Source organism: Spermophilus citellus (assembly GCF_964194105.1).
Source record: "Spermophilus citellus genome assembly, chromosome: 18".
Taxonomy (NCBI): Eukaryota; Metazoa; Chordata; class Mammalia; order Rodentia; family Sciuridae; genus Spermophilus; species Spermophilus citellus.
The window spans coordinates 6,472,049-6,491,929 of record NC_138200.1 but is presented as its reverse complement, the minus strand read 5'-3'; the positions used below and the strand labels follow the sequence as shown (position 1 = coordinate 6,491,929).

Genomic DNA, 19,881 nt, shown 5'->3' with positions numbered 1-19,881 from the left:
GAGGGTCGAGCTGGTTTGGGGCATGGTTGCAATCCTGCTACCTCCCTCTTGTCTGTCAGTCTTTCTGTCTGTCTGTCTCTCTTCCCTAACCCCTGGGCACTGCTTTCGGCTAATCTGTTTCCCCCACTCCTTTTCCCTTGTCCTGGAAGCTCCTGGCTGAGGAGAAGGCAGCTGTGCTGCGGGCCGTGGAGGAGCGTGAGCGCGTTGAGGCCGAGGGCCGGGAGCGCGAGGCTCGGGCTCTGTCTCTGACCCGGGCGCTGGAGGAGGAGCAGGAGGCACGCGAGGAGCTGGAGCGCCAGAACCGGGCGCTGCGGGCGGAGCTGGAGGCTCTACTGAGCAGCAAGGACGACGTCGGCAAGAGCGTGAGCAGGGCCAGCACCCCAAGACGCGCGGGCGCCTGTATGAGGGGAAACACGCATGCGCGCGCGCGCGCGCGCGCGCGCACGCACACACACACACACACACACACACACGCCCTTGCACGCACGGGAAAAGAACCCGCTGTGGAAGTCATTGCTCCTGCACAAGCAGCAAGGGGAATGCAGCTCACCAAGCACAGGCATCCATGCACATGTGCAGGGAGGGTGAAGGGGGGCTTTCCACCAGACACACGTATTCACACCTAGAACACGAGAGCCACTCACCAAGCTCACATTCTGACTTTAGTGGACATGGAATGTGCAGAGAATCTCCATGAAACACACATTCAGGCCCGTGCTCAGAGTGGGGAAAACTACTCAATACACAGGTGTGAACAGAGAGAACTTACCTAGCACACAGCCTAAGAACCACCCGGACATTCCTGCACACACCACGCACATGCATGTGCACACCCACGTGCAAAGTGGGAACTTCCACTTTGCCTCCTCCCACCCCAGCACATGCAGGCTCCCCCACCAGGCTTCCCTCTTCCCTCCATAGAAGGGAGGGACTCGAGGCAGCGAGCAGATGTGCCCCTCCCAGTTCATGCTACCAATTCAACGCTACCAAGCACCTGAGTCTCAGGTGTGCAGAATCATCTTAGAACGTGTTTTATGAATCACCTGTGCATGAAAATTCTGTTGTCTGAAGCTACATCCCTTGTGGCCTGTAGGGGGTGCTGCAGGTCTGCCCTAGGCCCTTGTCACACCACTTCTGTCTCAGTCCCCTGAAAGTTCAAGGTGGCCTGAGGAATGCTCCGCTCCATTCATCCAGTGAGGACTCTTGCAGAGCAGCACAGGCCCCAGGACACAGTCCACCCTCGCTGGTGATGGGGGCACTGTCAGAATCTGTGTTTAGTTGAGTCTCTGGGAGCACACCCTCCGGACACCCTTATTTCCTTCATACCCAACCGTGTGCTCTTGGGGGTGCCCAGATAGGAGTTTTGTCTTCCTCACAGACCGGCTGGTCTGCTGGGGCTTTTAGCCAGGACTGGGGAGAGCCCTGCCCCCAGACAAGCACCTGGCCTGCAGCCCCAGAATACCAGAGCTGAGTCCCTGCTGGTTCTAGAGCCATGAAGGTCTGTCCTTTAGGAAAACTGCCCAAAAATTATGTATAGTGATCCAAAGGCTTTTGCAGAAAATAGGATGTTGAGGGGAGAAAGTTTGATCCTTTTTGAGTAGACAAAATTAATTGACAGGTGCCAAATCAGAGAAGGCTCAGTGGGCCCCTTCCAAGGGCTGAAAGTAGCCACCACCACTGACCAGAATCTTAATGAGGGCCACTTGACCTGCAGTGATCCATAGAAACAGTCCCTGCCTATGGACTCAAGAGTTGGGCACATAAGTGAACGTTAAAGCACAATCTTGACAAGGGTTAAACTGGAGAAGGACTCAGTGCCAGGAGCATGGGTCACAGGGAAGACCTGTAGATCAAGGGTGGCTTCTCTAGAAGGTGAATGTGAAGGTGAAGCTCCAGGGGTGGGTGCCTCAGGATTCATCCACTACTTGGGGTTTTAACTTGCACCTCTCTGAACGATGAGAATACCCAAGTGCAGACAAGAATAGAGAGGTACATGTGAGTCTGTGGTACCCAGGAGCCTGATGGCTCTGGAGCTTCTTAACTGCAGTCTGTTTTCACATAGCATTCTTGAAGATGAAGCCCCCGGGGAAGTGAGCCCAAATCCAAAATTAGAAAACTGTAGGAAATAACCCGGCATAAGGGGGTCAGCTGACCTAGCAAACATTTGAACTGGACTCTCAAGGCTTCATATGATAGAATACAGGTTGAATAGCACCTATCTGAAATACTTGGGACCGAGTGCTTCAGAATTTGGTGTGTTTTGGATTTTGGAATACTTCCTTTTATGCAATAAATTACTTTGGGGTGGAGACCAGGTTGAAACACAAAAGTCATTTATGCTTCATATACACCTTATACATTAGCCTAAGGTGAATTTTTACAATATTTTTAGTGCACCTTCTGTTGACTGCAGCATGTCAAATGAAGTCAGGTGTAGAATTTTCCATCTGTGGTGTTAGCACTATTAAATTTTAGGTTGTTCGATCCCTAACACTAATAAAAAATAATTTTGGAGTTTGGATTTCCAGATTAGGAATGTTCAACCTGTATCAGGCACAGGCTATTCATAAAACGTGTTAAGATAATTTAGAATGAGACAATAAAGGATGAATGGATCGGGGAAGAACCGGAGGGGCACAGCTGCTGCTGCCTCCTCGTCCTTCAGCTTCCCCAACTCTGCCCAGGATCCCCACCTCCCCTACTCTCAGTGCCCTGGTACCCTGTGCTCACTCGCCCCCCCCCCCAGGTGCATGAGCTGGAACGCGCCCGCAGGGTGGCAGAACAGGCTGCCAGTGACCTACGCACACAAGTGACAGAACTGGAGGACGAGCTGACGGCGGCCGAGGATGCCAAGCTGCGCCTGGAGGTGACTGTTCAGGCTCTCAAGACACAGCACGAGCGGGACCTGCAGGGCCGGGACGAGGCTGGTGAGGAGAGGCGAAGGCAGCTGGCCAAGCAGGTATGGGGCTGAGGGCACCAGACCAGCTGGGTGCACCCTGTTGCACACAGGCACCAAGGGGGTCCCATCCACCCGTCTGCCAGTCATCGTGTCCACCAGCATCCCTCTTGCTGGCCAACCATCCTCTTGTCCCCAAACCACCTTCCTATCCCCAGCCCATTGAACCCCTGTGTTTATCTATGGACTGACCCAATCATGCACCAAGCTATCACCCATCCACCACCCTCATCTACACTACCACCTCCACCACCCACCAGCAGACAACTACCCAGCCAACCTGGCATCCAGCTATTCCTCCATCCACCCAGCTGCCCCTTCCAGCTGTGGACCTCAGTAACACCCAGGGAAAAATCATATAAAGAACCAAGTTCACCATTAGGGATAACAGCATTGCAGTGGGAATACACGGGCCATAGAACTGTTGAAGTTCTCCAAGGAGGTGGGGGCAAGGGGAGACCCAAAAAGAGAGATGCGTGCACAGGCCGCTTAGATTCAGGGTGCACGGATCTTGGAGACTGAGGCAGGTGTTGGCATCATGGCATGGGTGGAGGTGCTCTGGCTGGGCAGCTGTCTGTCTGGAGCATGTATGAATTGCTACCATGGAAAAGAACATAAAGATAAGCTTTATTACAGAAATTCCGTACATACGTGCAAGGCTTGTGCTGCAAAGCATGGGGACACGTGGACCAGGAAGGAATTTCTTGAGAGAGTTTTAGGAAATCTGTGAGAAAGTGATTATCTCAGGCAGGCCTGAGCCCTCCCCCTTCATTACTTCCTGGCTCCTGGATCTGACTGGAGTGAGTTCAGGCGGGTATCAGCCCTTTCCCTAGCCCCTCACTCCACCGGACCCCAGCCTCCAGTTTCGTTCATCCAGGATTTCCCCTGCTCTGCCCTCTGTGGCCTTGAGTACTGGGCATGGAAGGGGCAGTGGCAGCCCTAAGTGTCAGAAAGATCCCTCTGGGGCCAGGTGGGCAGCAGACTTGGGGTGGGGGTGCTAGCAGGTGGGAGGGGAGGGAACAGTAGCAGGTAACCTAAGACAAGGGCTCTGTGGGTGTCAGTTCCCTACAAGACCCTTTGCCCCATGGAGATGCACGTCCAAGACTTCTCCCTGGCGACCCTGGGAAGCCACGGGAGGACTGTGAGCAGAATTAACCCAGCGTGTACAAAGAACCTTCTGGAACTGTGGAAATGGGCTGGAGGGGAGAGATGGGAAACCAGGAAAGAGGCTCTTGTGTAAAGGGAGGACTAGGCCAGAGCCAGGACCATGGGGAAGAAGAGGGAGAGGAGAGGAGAGGGAGAGGAGAGGAGAGGCAGGAGGATCTGGGCTTGAGGTGGGTGGACCTGCCCCGCCACGGGGGAGCCTGGGCGTCCTGTCCTCTGACCACCCTGCCGCCCGCTCCCACAGCTGAGGGATGCGGAGGTGGAGCGCGATGAGGAGCGCAAGCAGCGGGCTCTGGCGGTGGCCGCCCGCAAGAAACTGGAGGCCGAGCTGGAGGAGCTGAAGGCGCAGACGACGGCCGCGGGGCAGGGCAAGGAGGAGGCGGTGAAGCAGCTCCGCAAGATGCAGGTGAGCGCGCTCCGGCTGCGCAGGCGCACAGAGCAGCCCGCTGCCAGGGAGCTCGCGGGCTGCTTCTGTGCTTTGCATGTTCTGTTTTCTTTTACACACACGCACGCACATATTTTTTATATATACGTGTGTATATATGTGTATATATATATATGTTGTAGATGGACACAATACCTTTATTTATTTAATATATATTTTTTAGTTGTAGTTGGGCACAGTACCTTTATTTTATTTATTTATTTTTATGTGGTGCTGAGAATCGAACCCAGGGCCTGGCATGTGCAAGGCGAGTGCTCTACCACTGAGCCACAACCTCAGCCCCCCAGCCCCTATTTTGTTTTATTTTTATGTGGTGCCGGATAGAACCTAGTGCCTCCCGCGTGCACCACAAACGCGCTCTACCACTGAGCCACAACCCCGGCCCAACTTTGCATGTTCTTTAACTCCAGTTTCATCACTTTATTTTTCGATATGGAAATAGCCTGCAGGTTTTAAAAATCTACCTATGAATTATACTTGGTTTTTGTTCAACAAAAAAGTATAGATCTGCCCCCTAGCCCCAGGTAGCTATTAGACGTCTGACACGTGGGGTCTGAAACACGAGTTACATACTGGATTTTAAAAACAGTACCCAAAAAAGTGACAGTACCCAAAAAATATGATTTTACCATTATGATTTTTATGTTGATTATAAGGGGAATATAATATATATTTGCTATATTATATATGATCACATATTAGGATATTAATAAAATATAGCATCTAAATTAATTTCACCTACTTTTTGCCTTTTGAATGTAGCCACTAGAAAATTTAAAACCACATGTGTTTTTTTTTTTTTTTAAAGAGAGAGTGATAGAGGGAGAGAGAGAGAGAGAGAATTTTTCAATATTTATTTTTTAGTTATTGGCGGACACAACATCGTTGTTTGTATGTGGTGCTGAGGATCGAACCCGGGCCGCACGCATGCCAGACGAGCATGCTACTGCTTGAGCCACATCCCCAGCCCCCACATGTGTTCTTCATGTTGCATTTCTATGGGGAAGAGCTGGTGTAAAAACTGCCCCTCATGTCAGCACTGGGGAAAACCCCTCATTTAAAATTACATCAAAAATCATATTAAGAACAGTAATAATGGGGCTGGGCTGGGGCTCAGCGGCAGCACACTTGCCTGGCATGTGTGAAGTACTGGGTTCGATTCTCAGTGCCACAGATAAATAAATATCAACAATTTAAAAAATAGAACAGTAATAATTGTCTGTCACCACCTGATGTCATTATTAACAGCTGTGCCAGAACCCACTGTAAAGGTGTAGTGTGTCTTTTATTTTTTTAATGGTCGTGGACATTTGGATGGTTTTAAATTTTTCTTTATTTTAAGCACTGAGCAGAAATCCTTTGTGTTTGCATGTTAACACATTCCCAGAAGTGCCCGGGGAGCAGCCTGGCTTAACCTGAGAGGGCTGGGTGGGAATGCTGGCTCTGCCACCGACTGCCCTGCATGTTAACTCTGTGCCTCGGTTTCTCTCTCTGTGGACTGGGGTCGTGGCACTGAGTTGTCAGCATGTGTAGGTGCAGGGCCTGGCCCAGGTAAGCGGTCAGTGTTGCCATCCTTATCGTTCTTCAGAGTCCAGCTGTGACACTCATTTTAAACTTACTTTAATTTTAAGACGCGTTTTAAGAGGAAGCATCTGAGTCCCAGAGAGTGGGCAGAGATGGCCCAAGGTCACAGAGCAAGCGACTTGTGGGCAGAAGCCCAGGTCCTTAGGACTCTGAGATCGATAGGAACCAAGCCCCCTCTGCCAAGCTGGTACGAGGGTTGGGGCTCCCTGGGAGGCACAGCCAGGCTGAGCCCACCACCCACTCCGTTGTGCCCAGGCCCAGATGAAGGAGCTGTGGCGGGAGGTGGAGGAGTCACGCAGCTCCCGGGAGGAGATCTTTGTCCTGAACCGGGAGAGTGAGAAGCGCCTCAAGGCCCTGGAAGCGGAGGTGCTGCGGCTGCAGGAGGTGAGGCTGGGAGGTCGTCAGGGGTGACCACTGGCCCTGGGAGGTCAGGTGGGGGAGGTGGGCGGGTCTGATAACAGACTGCCAGAGGCAGGGATTTTGTCCTGGGGATTTTGTCCTGGGGGATGTCAGGGGGTGAAACCAGAGGCAGGGAGGCTGGAGAGAGAAGATGAAGCCTGAGTCGGTTCCAGGGGACAGGGAAGAGGAACAACGTAGTCAGGGGCAGGAGGGAGGGGGCAAAGAGTACTGAGGGTCTGGCCAGGTGCCTGCTTGGCACCTGGAAGAGACAGCGAGCTTAGCAGCAGAGGGCTAGGGCATCCAGAGGTGGGCACGGGTCAGTGCAGGTCAAGACGGACCTAAGAGAAACCTGCCTGTACACTGACGTTCACTCCTGAGTTGCTTGGGGATAGTGTCTTCCTGATCAGTGGAAGAAAGACCCAGAGACTTGAGGTGTGAGGACCAGGAGCGGGTGAGATCAGTGTCCAGATAATTCCCCTCACCCCACTGACCATCCGCCCCTGTCATCACAGGAACTGGCCGCGTCAGACCGCGCCAGGCGGCAGGCCCAGCAGGATCGGGATGAGATGGCAGACGAAGTAGCCAACGGCAACCTTAGCAAGTACGTGGCCCCGGGAAACATGGGACGAGATGTCCTCCTCTGGCCACCCTGCCCTCTCACACCTGCCCCTTCCCGTTCTCTCTAGGGCAGCCATTCTGGAGGAGAAGCGCCAGCTGGAGGGGCGTCTGGGGCAGATGGAAGAGGAGCTGGAGGAGGAGCAGAGCAACGCAGAGCTGCTCAATGACCGGTACCGCAAGCTCCTCCTGCAGGTGCGTGTGCTCCGCCATCCACTGCTACTCTGGGTGTACACTCGCCTGGGATCCTAATCTTCAGTCCTCCTACCCAGCAGACATGGAAAGGGGAGTATTTGAGTTGGGTTTTGAAAGTTGAGTAGGAGTTTGTACTGGCGGGGAGGCTCGGTGCATTCATTCACTTGTGTTTCTGCAGTATCTCAAGGTCTGGGTGCAAATATGAATTAGATGAGGCCTATGGAGTTTCTGGAGGTAACAGACTGTCACTTTATAGGGTGACAAGCATGATAATAGGAGTATTCTGGTCAGCCAGGGGTGGGAGGAAAGAGAAAGAGAGTTGACTCTCTCCGCAGGAGTCACAAGAAGGCCTTTGGAAGGAGAGATGTTTGTCTGGAGTTTTAAAGCATTAGTAGGTGGTCAGCAGAGAAGAAAAGCATGTGTTTTTAATTCATAAATATTTTCTGAGGCTTCTGGAAGCCCAGGTCCTATTCTGGCTGGTGCTGGGGACCAGCAAATGGATCAGTCTAGGTCCCTGCCCCTGAACACGTCCTGGAGTGATGGAGAAGGCAGACGAGCCCATGCAGGAGACCCCTAGGATGCCGTCTGGGAAGCGGGCAGGTCTTGGGTGGACAGCAGAGCGATGAGATTTCCACAGAGACCTGTGTCTACTTACGTCAGTCATGTTTAAAACCACATCTTGAGTTGTCTCATGCACCATGTCCCTGCATAGCTGGGGGCACAGGAAGGAGTCAGACCCAGCCCTTGTGGGGCTCCCAGGGTGGGGGTGGCAGGCGTGTTCCAGGATGTGGCTGCTCCCATCACTCAGAATAAAATCGCAATCACTTCCAAGGCCTGCAGGTTCTGAGGCCCACTTGCCCCAGGGAGGGAGGCATGCTGGGGGTGAGCCCCACCATCTGAGAAAAAGAGAGAGAGGTTTACGCAGCTTGCAGTTGTGGAGGCTCTAGTCTGTGAACAGGCAGAGCCGTGGCTCCTCGGCCTCTATCAGGGGTTCTGGATGGCAATGGTGGGGAGCATGTGGCAGAGCAGGACCCCTCTCCATGGAGTTCCCCTAGAGAGCGCGCCCCCAATGGCCTGAACACCTCCCTCTAGCTCCACCTCTCAAAGGTTCCACCCATTCCCAGCAGCACCAACCTGGGGACCATGCTAGGGGTCCTGAGCCTTCTGGGGACATTTAAGAGTCGAACTATAGCAGTGTTTTAACGAATCTTCCAAGTAGCTCCAATGTCAGCCAGATTGAGGCCACTGCCCAAGAGAACAAGGTGTGAATTGCCACTGGACAGACATCAGCAGAAGAGTAATAATGTTTCATTTCCTCCTAGTCCTAGACTTAACGAAGGTTAAAAGGGTTGGAGTGAGGAAAGTGACGGCCACATGCTCAGCAGTTACGTGGAGTATGACTTTAAAATAAGGGGAAACATGCAAGAACTTTTTTAAAACCAATTTTCATTCATTCTATTGGTGGTGATATTATAAGCATTGTTTTTCTGGGATCACTGTGCATGTCACATGGGATAACGTAAATGACAGTATGGGATGTGCTGATTCTGGCACCCACCATGCCCTGGACATGAGCATGCTAATGTGGAAGAATCTAGCAGGCATAAGGAAGGGGTTAAAGTCAACAGAACAGGCCAGTGACCCTGATTTGGATGCAGTCATATCCACAGGGGCTGACAATGTAATTGATGTGATCCATTTTCTCAGGGTCCACCCCCACGGGTTGGAAGCAACCTTCAACCCAGTAGCAGTGGTCATCCCCGTGCCCAGGTTGTGGTCTGGAAAACCATGTCCCACAAGAGAGAGAGAATTCTTCAAAATAGGAATTCTTCAAAAATGGCTGATTCCATATTTGGAGCAAGAAAGGAGCAAGAGTTGAGCTGGGAGTGTAGCTCAGTGGTAAGGCACTTGCCTTACATGTATGAAGCCCCGGGTTCCATACCCAGCACAACGAAAAGGAAAGAAGAAAAGGAGGTGAACAAGGATAGCCTAAACCCCTGCCCGTCCCCTCAGGGATAAAGATGGTGCAGCGATGTCAAAAGGAGTTGGAAGTTGACGTGCAGCGCCTTCCCCTGGCCCAAGATGGGGCAGTGTGAGCTTCAGAAGGACAATAATGGCAGCTGATTTGAACCCATCAAATATGTAACTGTGTCTAAGTCTAGCTCACAGTGATTTTTTTTTTTTAATACTGGGGATTGAACCCAGGGGCACTTAACCACCGAGTCACATCCCCAGGTATTTTAATTTTTTATTTTGGTACAGGGTCTCACTAAGTTGCTCAGGGCCTCACTAGCCTTAAACTTGTGATCCTCCTGCCTCAGTCTCCTGAGTTTCTGATATTACAGATGTATGCCACTGTGCCTGTCTTCATAGTGACATTTAAAAAAAATACTAGTCACCACACTGGTGTCCTAGAACTGCTGTTAGCAAATTATCTCAAACCTGGTGGCTTAAAACAAGAATTTATTCTTATACTTCTGGAGGCCAGAAGTCCAAAATCATCAAGGTGTCATCTGGCTTGGTTGGTCCTGTCTCTCCCTGCTTCAGTGACTGCCAGTCACCCTTGGTGTCCCTGGGCCTACAGGGCACCACTCCAGCCTTCGCCTCTGTCCTCCCGTGGCTTCTGCCCTGCGTCCTCTCTGCCTGCCTGGGCCTCCTCCCTTCTTACAAGGACACCAGGCTATGGGATCTAGGGCCAGCCCTACCCCAATATGACCTCATCTGAATTAACTAATTACATCTGCAAAGGCCCTATTTCCAAATGAGGTCACATTCTGAAGTTCTGAGTAGATGTGGCTTTGGCAGGGGCAGATTATCCAACCCTGTAAAGACACCCTGGGCAGATGACAGAGAGCCAGCTTATCACCTTGAAAACTCAAAAATAGAATTGAGTCTTTGGACCAACTGCCAGTTTGCAGGAAGCAGAGAGGACAGAGAACCATGCTGAGCGTGCGTGTGTGAGCAGAGGGGTGCAGACAGGGTACAGCTCTACACGTGCAAAGGGTGCAAGGAAGAGACAGCCCTGAGAGTCAGGATGACGAGCTATTTGGGAGGCAGGGTTGTTAATACTAACATCCTAACACCTTTACCTGGAATGGTAAGGTTTTGTTTCTTGACTGGGAGAGTGTTGACAATATATCACACTTTTATTTTGCAATAAAAAGTTGAAGAAATAGAGGAAACTATGCAAATCCCTGGGTGGATGTGTTCAGGTGAGTGGGAGATGAAATGAGCACGAATCAGCCGGCCTGACCTGCTTCCCTTGCCCAGCACGAGGCCTGGCTCAGAGCACCTGCTGAATACATCAGCAGGACTACAGGAGTGTGTTGACACAGCCACAATGGAGTAGCTGCTCTTTACCGAGGACACGATCCTCACGTCCTGCGGGTCTCTCCTGTCAGACCTGCTGGGTTGCTCATTACAAATCCAGACCCACTGAGGCAGAATCTCTGGAAGGTGGCACCCTGGAACTTGCATGTTCCTCACAAACTTTCCCAGATGATCCTGCTGCAAACAAAAGTGATAAACCCCTGGAACAGACTCAGTCACAGTCAGAGGTAGAATTCATAGCATTTCAACAAGTTTGTGGTGGTCTCGTGGACTTATTAAAACAGCAAAAAAACTACCCAAAAGGTTAAAACCCAGGGTTGGCAGTGCTGTTGGGGGATACAGCAATGGCTAAAAGTACAAGTTAGCGTTTGTGAGTATTTAGTATGTGTGCAGGCTCTGTAATATAAAACTCATCAGTCCTCTTAATTCTTGATTGGTCACCTGTTTGCTTCTGAGGCTCCATCATCATGTCCTGCCCTTACCCACCTCTGCAGGTGGAAACTCTGACCACAGAGCTGTCTGCAGAGCGCAGTTTCTCAGCCAAGGCTGAGAGTGGGCGGCAACAGCTAGAGCGGCAGATCCAGGAGCTACGAGGACGCCTGGGTGAGGAAGATGCTGGGGCCCGGGCCCGCCAGAAGATGGTGATTGCAGCCCTTGAGTCTAAGTTAGCCCAGGCAGAAGAGCAACTGGAGCAGGAAAGCAGGTAGGTGGGAGAGGATGCTTTGGGCTGCAAGTGACTGCTTCCTACGGAGAGTACAATTTATACAAGAATGTAGCAGTTAGCTATAAATGCATAACAAACCACCCTAAAAACTTAGTGTTTGTGAGTTTGGGGGCTGGCTGGTTCACTTGAGCTTGACTGGGTGAGCCACACTTTTGCATCTTTGCTCAGCTAAGGGTCAAGTAGATGGTTTTGCTGGTCTTGTCTGGGCTCAGTTAATAGTAAGCACTTGCCTCTCTGCTCCATATGGCCTCTAATCCTTCAGCAGGCTTGCCCAGGGTGAGTCAAGTTCCCAAGAGTAAAGTAAAGTGTTTTAAGTTTTCTGAAGGCCTACATTTGGAGGCTGTGCTGCGTCACTTCTACCATAGTCTATTAACCAAAGCAAGTCATGGGCCAGCTCAAGTTCAAGGGCATGAGAAAACAGATCACCACTTGACAAGTGCAGCTCTGGTCATTATTGCCAAGGGTGTGGGTACAGGAAGGGGTAAGAATCAGGGTCATTGTTTCTATAAGTCTACCACAAAAGGAATTTCTTTTTCTCACATGATAAGAGTTGGAGTCAGTCAAAAGAGGAAGAGCTCTGGGTGAGCATCTGTGTAGTCCTTCCCTCATGATCACAAGATTGCTGTGCTTTCACCAAGCACATATCCACATATCCACATATATCCACATTCAGAGTAAGGAAACACATGCAATATCTGGCTGAAAGATTTTCCATCTTCAGTTTTTGGAGGAGTTAAGAACAGTCCCGGGCTGGGTTGTGGCTCCGTGGTGAGTGCTCACTTAGCATGCATGAGGCACTAGATTCGAGCCTCAGCACCACATAAAAATAAAAATATTGTGTCTACCTAAAACTAAAAAACAAATATTTAAAAACAAAAGAGCAGTCCCATGACATTCCCAGGTGAAAACTCTATGCTAATAGGACAACAAAACATTTATTACTAAACTTAATACAAATAGATCTTCCTACTGCTCGATACTATTTGGCAACAACAATACTAATAGTTCTCGTTTACTGAGGACTCACTATATAGTAGGTATGTGACTACCTGTATGGACATGTGTGACATCATGTAATCCTTGTGAGAAGACCATTATTATCCCTATTTTAATATAAGAAGACTGAAACAGAAATAAGCTATAAATCTAGGATGCCTGACTTGCAACTCAGCATCTACCATTGTCTAGAGGGGTGAGTGCTGTCACACAGGAAAAAGTATGGTAGGTTCCCTTTTCATTCACTCACTCTCTCGTTCATTCTTTGGTTCAGTCAGGAAGCCTGTAGTAACAGTATACTACATACCCTCCCATGCGTATGGCACTGAGGAAACGGTGAAGCTAGACATCTCCCCACAAAGACATGGTTGGCTGGGATTCCCCACTTGAGATATGCTCAGGTCTGGGAGTAGGTGTGGGAGGGAAAGGTATGGAGGGCACCAGGGCACGTGGAAGAGGGTCATTGGTTATGGGAATCTGAGATGCAAGAAAGGGATCAAGGAGATGAAATGAAGACAAAGGCTTGAACTGCACAGAGCCTTGAATGCCAGGCCAGGGAGCTCTCTCCTGGAGCACAGGGAAGTCATGAGGGTGCCATGAGCCAGAGGAGGAGCAGGACCAGCTCACATATAGAGCTGAGAAGGACTAGAATAGAGAGGCTGGAGCTAGGAGGCCTAGAAGGAGGTTGAATGAGGGGCCAAGAGCCCAGGTAGAAGATGAGGCCTGAGCTGGGACTGGAGTCATGAGGATGCACAGAGGGGGATAAAGAAGAGATTGTGGGGGGAAGAGGACTGGTGGGCTGCGATGGGGGGGGAAGAGCAGATAATTGGGGGTTAAGCCTGGTGACTGGGGAGTACTGGGAGCTGGAAGGAAGCTGCTGGATTCACTGTGAGAGGCCTCACAGACAAGAGGAAGGAGTCAGCCCTGGAAGCTCACCAGAGGAGGTCCACAGGCTTGCCAGGCACCCAGGGACTCATGGGAATTGTAGTTTAAGGCCCATAGGGAGACCTTCCAGGGGCTCATGGGTACAGGGACCCAAGCCCCTGTGCTCTCTGCTCCATTATAAAGATGAGGACACAGATTCAGAGGAGGTGAACCACCACTCAAAGTCACCCTGGGAGCTAAAAGTGGTCAGACGATTTGTAGTTGAAGGGGTCTCTTCCCTTGCCCCACTTTCCACTTCTCAGTGCCATCCCACTCCCCCCATCAGCCCTGTGCATGATTCTCAGCCAGGGATGAAAAGGTCCAGTTGTAGCTGTTGAGCACTGCCCATAACTAGGGGCCCATCACGTGGACTTTACCCCGGGTGTGACAGGCCCTGCAGGAGACAGCAGGCAAGCAGGGACTGTAGGTGGGGGAAATTCAGGAGATGGGAGGAAAAGGATGTGAGGGGAGTTAGGAGATAGAGAAGGTAAGGATGACTCCCAGGCTCTCACCTGCAGCTCCAGGTGGATCATGAAGAACCCAGAGGTGGAATGGGCTTGGGAGAAGGCGCTGAGCTCCACAGGGAACTCAGGGACGTGTGGTCTGGTGGAGGCCCAAGCTGGGGGCTGGGCCAGGCTGCAGCTCTGAAAACAGACTTAGCAGACTTCAACCTGCTGACGTGGGAGAGCTGAACTTGTCCAGGGAAGTGTGTAAATGAGAAAGAGGGAAGGCGCTTATGGACAGCCAGAGAGGGAGGCTAAGAAGGAGGACAGGAAATTCTATGCCAGACAGTGAAAGTAGAGCAGGAGAGACTTGAGTCCCGAGTGGACAGGGCTTTAGGCTCAGAGAAGAGGGAACAAGACAGAGTTCGGGGGATCGCTGGGACAGGGTCCAGGTACTAAGTGGCCTAAAGATGAATGGGGCAAAGTAAAGAAGAAGGCAAATATTCTGCGTGGTGATGTGGCCTGGAAACTGGTTTCAACCCCTAAAGAAGCTCACTGGAGACAGCTCTCCAGAGTGGAGGGATGGGAGTGGGAGGGAGCAGTGGGGCTACAGGAAGAGCAAGCTGTAGCATCTGAGGTGGTCAGGAAAGAGGAATTCCATGCGAGCTGGACCAGAGGCCACAGGATTTTTGTAGGAGCTGGTGTTGGCTAATTGGTTGACAGGGCATTGCCCCTTGAGTGCCCTTGTGCAAGCGGTTTTGAGAAGTCCTGGACAAGCCCTTAGACCACTCTGCCTAAGAATGTCCCATGATGAGTCCTCTTGTGGTCATCTGGGCATCTGTGCATGAGAGCTTCCTGGACTTGCTTTTGTTAGAGTTGTGACACAAGTGACTCCAGTTTTTATGTCACTTTCACACTGGGTGGTCAGTGGGTCAGTTGGTCCTGAGATGGAGGACTTAAGAGAAGAGGATGGGGGTGGGGAAGCTGGGGAATGTGAGGGAACTAGTGGAGACTGGAAACTGTGAAAACATGGATTGGATCCTCAGGAGTGACTGGAAGGAAAAAAAAAAACCCGCTTTTTCTCTATACTCCACTCTGCACAAAACACTTCTGGCTCCAAATGTGCAGTGGTTTCTCCCCCACACTCAGTTCTCCTGTGCTTGTTTCTTTGTTGTTGTTACTGCCCCTGCTGTTGTCAGTCCCAGGGGAGTCCCCCTGAGCCTTCTCTGAATCTCCCTTTAGAGAGCGCATCCTCTCGGGCAAGCTGGTGCGCAGAGCTGAGAAGCGGCTGAAGGAAGTGGTTATGCAGGTGGAGGAGGAGCGCAGGGTGGCGGACCAGCTCCGGGACCAGGTAAGCAGTTGATGTCATTAGGGAAGAGTGGGCAGTGGGACTTCTGACTTAAAAACAGCATAGACCATCTCAAGAGGCAGTGAGCTCCTCTGCCACACAAAGACCAACATGCAGATGCTGGACTGTACTGAGTTCTAGTCAGATGCCAACCTGGGGTTTGGAGCATCAATAGAGGGTTTTAACTAGTGATTTGGCTTTTCACAAAAATTCTGGTGTCTGAAAAGGGCCCAGGTAGGAAGCTGAGGCAATCAGGATGAGGAAAGAAATTAAGCCCTACCAAGAAGCTAGACCAATAATTAACAATAGATTAAGTGCTTTTTATGTGCCAGGCACTGTGCTAAAGACATAACATGTAGTACATTCATTCTTATCAGAACCCTATAAAGTAGGTACTGTTACTTCCCCTATTCAAGTGAAGAAACTGCACAGAAATATAAAGTGACTTGCTCAAAATTATTTAGCTAGTATGAGGTGGGATTGGTGGTCAGACACTGACCCAGAATCTGTGCTGTTATTTATTGAGCAGTTATTGTGTCATAAGTAATTGCTTAAAAAAATAACTAGTATTTTATCACTAGCCCTATTTCATGGGTAAAGAAATCAAAATGTTAAAAAGGGATATAATTTGCACCCAAATCACAGAGTTCGTAGGTGATTGAGCCTGGAGCAGACTCCAGGTCTATCTGGCTAGACTGAGTCCCTGTGCCCTTAAAAGCTCAGCAGTGCTTTATTTGCTGTTCATTCCACAATTATTGAGCACCTGCTACATAGCAAGCACTGGGCTAGGCATTAAGAGATATGAATGTAAATGAGACAGAAGGTTCTGTCCCTCATAGAGTTCACATTGTCAGCACAGAGAAGGATGCAGTAAACATTTAAATGGGCAAAGGTAATTGCAGATTGTGGCAAGAGATATAAAGAAAAAAAGGGAATGAAGAGAGAGGAAGTCAGAGGAATAGGGAATCCATTTTATCAAGAAGACCTCTCTAAGGAGGTGAAATTTGAATTGAGATACATAGGATAAGGAAGAGCTAGGAAGAAGGAGTAAGTGCAAAGTTCTTGAAGAGTGGAAATAAGCTTGGTGACTTAAAAACAAAAAACAAACAAGCATGCTAGAGAGAAAAAAGGGATGAAGTGTTGAGGGATAAGAAATGGACTATGTGGAGAAAGAGATGAGAGGGTCTGAGAGGATCTTGATGAAGTTGTTCTGGTCAGTGGGCATATGAAGAGCAGAGAAATAGTCAGGAATGAGAGCCTGCCCACCTGAAATGCTGGGACCTTCTGCCAGCAGTACTGGGGAGCCATGGAAAGTTGTGAACAGGGGACAGGGCCAGATCTGGGTGTAGGAAGAACCCTCTGAGGCCATGTGAAGATTGGCTTACAGAGGATCCACTGGAGGCCCACTGGAGACTGGCATGACAAGAGTGAACAGAGAGCAGGGGATGGGACAGAAGGGGTCAGGGAGCAGGTGAGAAGAAGCTGGGAATTAGATGGCTGTGGGAGAAGGAGAGTGAGACCCAGAGATAAATCCTGGGCCCCCTACTCTGCCAAGCTGGAGAAAGGGAACCTTCGGGTGAAGCAGCTGAAGCGGCAGCTGGAAGAGGCTGAGGAGGAGGCATCCAGGGCTCAAGCTGGTCGCCGGAGGCTTCAGCGGGAACTGGAGGATGTCACAGAGTCAGCTGAGTCCATGAATCGAGAGGTGACAACGCTGAGGAACCGGCTCAGGTAAGGCCTTCCTAAACATATGCCTGATGTGCTCTAGGGATAGAGAGGCTGGGTCCTTGCCAGCGTGAGAAGAGAAGAGGGATGCGGGGAGCGGGGAGCTTGGGAACAGGGCTGGGATGGAGGAGCCAGGTCCTCAGTTATTCCCTTTTCTTCCCACACCCATTGCTCTGGCTCATTTCTGTGCCCTCTCTTTCCTCCTTTGTACCTCTATTTTTCTGTCCATTTTCCACCTCATCTTCCTCTGTCCTCCATCTCCCTCTGTCTTCACCTCCTCTTGCCCCCCCATCTTTCTCTGCCCCTCATTTTGCCATCCCCCATTTCTCGGTCCCCCATCTCTTCATCCCTCTCTCTCCTTTCTGTCTCCTGTCCCTTTCTCTCCATTTCCTTTTCTTTCCCTGTCTCTCTCCATATTTCCCCATCTCTCTTCTTTCTGCCCCTCTCTTTTCATCTTTGTGTTGGTTTTCTCTTCTTTACACAGAAGGGGCCCACTCACCTTCACCACCCGAACGGTGCGGCAGGTCTTCCGCCTGGAGGAGGGTGTGGCTTCTGACGAGGAGGAGGCCCAGGAGGCGGAGCCCGGCTCTGGACCACCGCCCCCTGAACCTGAGGGCCCTCCACCAGCCCAGCCCCAGTGACCCACCTTGCCGAGGTGCACTAAGGGCAGCAGGCACTTGTCCCATGCACCCCACCCTTTGGCTTCTTGCACTTTGGAAATGATGTTGCCCTTTGGCACTTTTTGGCATTTATCAACCACCTCCCCTCCCTGAGACATCCTGTCAACTGGTGGTCCCCCAAGCACAAAGGACAGAGACTGGCTAGACGGCAACCACTGGGGCTCTATTGCTTGAGGGGAAGCTATGGTCCCCTCAGCTCCCCATCCTTTCTTCAATTGTTAAGGATCCTGAGCCCCTTGCAAAGAAGAGTGGAGGAGCCCCTCTTATCCTCTTATCCTCTCCTGCCCACTCTGTCCTCCTTTCTAATTGGTCTTCTGTAGTCACAGGTTGGAGTTCCCAGAGGGGTCTGGTAGCGCCTCCCTTACTGTTCCAGCTTCCCAGCCCCGGCAGAAATAAACTCCAATCCCTGATTGGACTCTTAGCTGTGACTGTGTGTCCCTCCAGGGAACCTCTGATGGGGTGTGGGGGCTTCTTCAGTTCCCCTGGGTTGGAAGGAAGGGCTCTGCTGGTTTTAATCACAGCTTATTATATAGTTGAGGAAGCCCAGGCTCTCTGAGGCCTTATTCCTCACTCCAAGCCTCCAGTGAGTGCCAGGGGTGGGCTGTGCCAGACCAACTCTCAAGTCTTTGCAATAAATAAAAATTTTTAAAACGACTGATCATTTGGGGCTGGGATTGTGGCTCAGGGGTAGAGTGCTCGCCTCACACGTGGAGACCCTGGGTTCGATCCTCTGCACCACATAAAAATAAATAAGTGAAATAAAGGCATTGTGTCCAACTACAACTAAAATAAATAAATAAATAAATCTTTAAAAAATGATTGTTTGAGCTGGGAGATCTGTGCCAAGCACATGATGCTTGTCTCTACCCCTGGCAATTCTTTAGAGAGAGGCATGTCACTGCTTTCCAGTACCTCGAACAGCTCCTGGCACTTAGTATACAGCAAATACTTGCTTATTGATAAACCACGCCCCTCCCGCCCTTTTAGCATGATGAAAAACAAGCTCAGCTAGACTGAGTTGCTTGCCCAAGGACACAGCTGGTTAGAAGTTGAGTCAGGATTCCAACCCAGGCATAATGCAGAGGGTGGGGCCCTCAGCCCTGAGCTCATGGTGGGTGCTCGGGTCTGCAGCTCCTGTGCGGACTAGGCCCCTCTCTATAAGGGCTCACATTCCCCAGACTACACCAGGTTTTTAGTTGGGAGTGCTGATCCGCATGTTTATCACCAAAGAAACTGAAGAAGGCTCTTGCCCGAATAAGGTGAGAGTCCGCAATCAAGGGGATGTGTGACCCACCAAAGTCACACCCTTGCCATTTTAATACCAACCCACTCCTGAAGTCCCAGTTCCTCTGCGTGCTCCCAACCCCAATCAGGAGAACTTCTCAACAAATAGGAAGCAACTTAAATGAAAAGGAAGTTTTTATTTCGATGGGGAGTGAGAGAGTGGGTGGGAAGGGGGCATGACAGTTTTTCTTTGGGGAAGGTGTGACATGCGGCAGCTTCTGCATTGGGCGGTTCATGCACCCTGGGTGGGCGTGGGGGAGGCTTGGGGGAGGGGCCTTGCCGACCCCTCCCTCCCTGCCCTGCGGGTGGGCTGAGAAGACCCGCCGTTAGCACCAGAATTGGACGATTTGCAGACCTCCCCTCCCCACACTTGACTCCAGACCCCCGCCCCCATCCCTGAGAGCGCCCCTTTGCCACTCCCTCCACCCCCCCTCAGCGACAGGCCAGGCCCGCCCCGCCCACAGTTGAGTGAGAGAAACTTATTGCTGTGTGTGTGTTGGGGAGGGGGAGCCGCTGAGCTCTGGAAAACCCCCAGCCATTCGTTCCTCCCCAATCGCCCCGCCCCCTGCCCCGTTTCCGTGCGTTCCCGGAGCGCTGGAGGGGCGTGACATGCGTGTGGGGGGCGCGTCATGCAGCGCATGCGTGTAGTTGCAGGCACCCTGGCGGCCGGGGGAAAGTAGGGAGCTGGACTGTGAACTAGTCCGTTTAGCTCGCTCTCCCTCCCCGAATCCCACACTGTTGACTTGGGAGATGGGGAGGGAGGGAACGAAAGTTACGTTTTGTAGACATTTATAATGATTGTGGTTATTTTTTAAAAGCTGAACTAAAAAGCTGGGTACTTTTGGCGGATTGGCGAGCTTGGGGAGACTTTGGGAAGAGGTCAGTACCCTTTGGAAAAGACCCTCACCCCTTTCCCCGCCCTGTCCGGCTTCTGTGAGGGTCAGGGAAACTGGGGGTTGTTTAAAGAAGTTGAACCCTTTGGCAATATAATCAGTCCCCACCTCGTACCCTGGTGTCTGAAGCCCCTAGCCCTTTGCCCCGCCCCCACCAGAGCCCTCCCCACCCTTCACCC

The 19,881-nt window shown here is 51.2% G+C and overlaps 1 protein-coding gene across 4 annotated transcripts in view; it reads left to right on the top strand.

Moving 5' to 3' along the window:
- The window catches only part of MYH14 (myosin heavy chain 14), a 72,124-nt gene extending 53,948 nt beyond the window's left edge, over window positions 1–18,176 (top strand). For all 4 annotated transcript variants that reach the window (XM_081275739.1, XM_081275738.1, XM_081275737.1 and 1 more), the window contains 10 exons: window positions 150–362; window positions 2,747–2,959; window positions 4,365–4,526; window positions 6,405–6,533; window positions 7,061–7,149; window positions 7,235–7,358; window positions 11,183–11,391; window positions 15,018–15,126; window positions 16,679–16,851; window positions 17,330–18,176. In XM_081275739.1, coding sequence (XP_081131865.1) covers window positions 150–362; window positions 2,747–2,959; window positions 4,365–4,526; window positions 6,405–6,533; window positions 7,061–7,149; window positions 7,235–7,358; window positions 11,183–11,391; window positions 15,018–15,126; window positions 16,679–16,851; window positions 17,330–17,486 — 1,578 coding nt within the window. In that variant the 3' untranslated portion in view covers window positions 17,487–18,176. The remainder of the gene's footprint in view (window positions 1–149; window positions 363–2,746; window positions 2,960–4,364; window positions 4,527–6,404; window positions 6,534–7,060; window positions 7,150–7,234; window positions 7,359–11,182; window positions 11,392–15,017; window positions 15,127–16,678; window positions 16,852–17,329) is intronic.
- The last annotated feature ends 1,705 nt before the right edge of the window (window positions 18,177–19,881 follow it).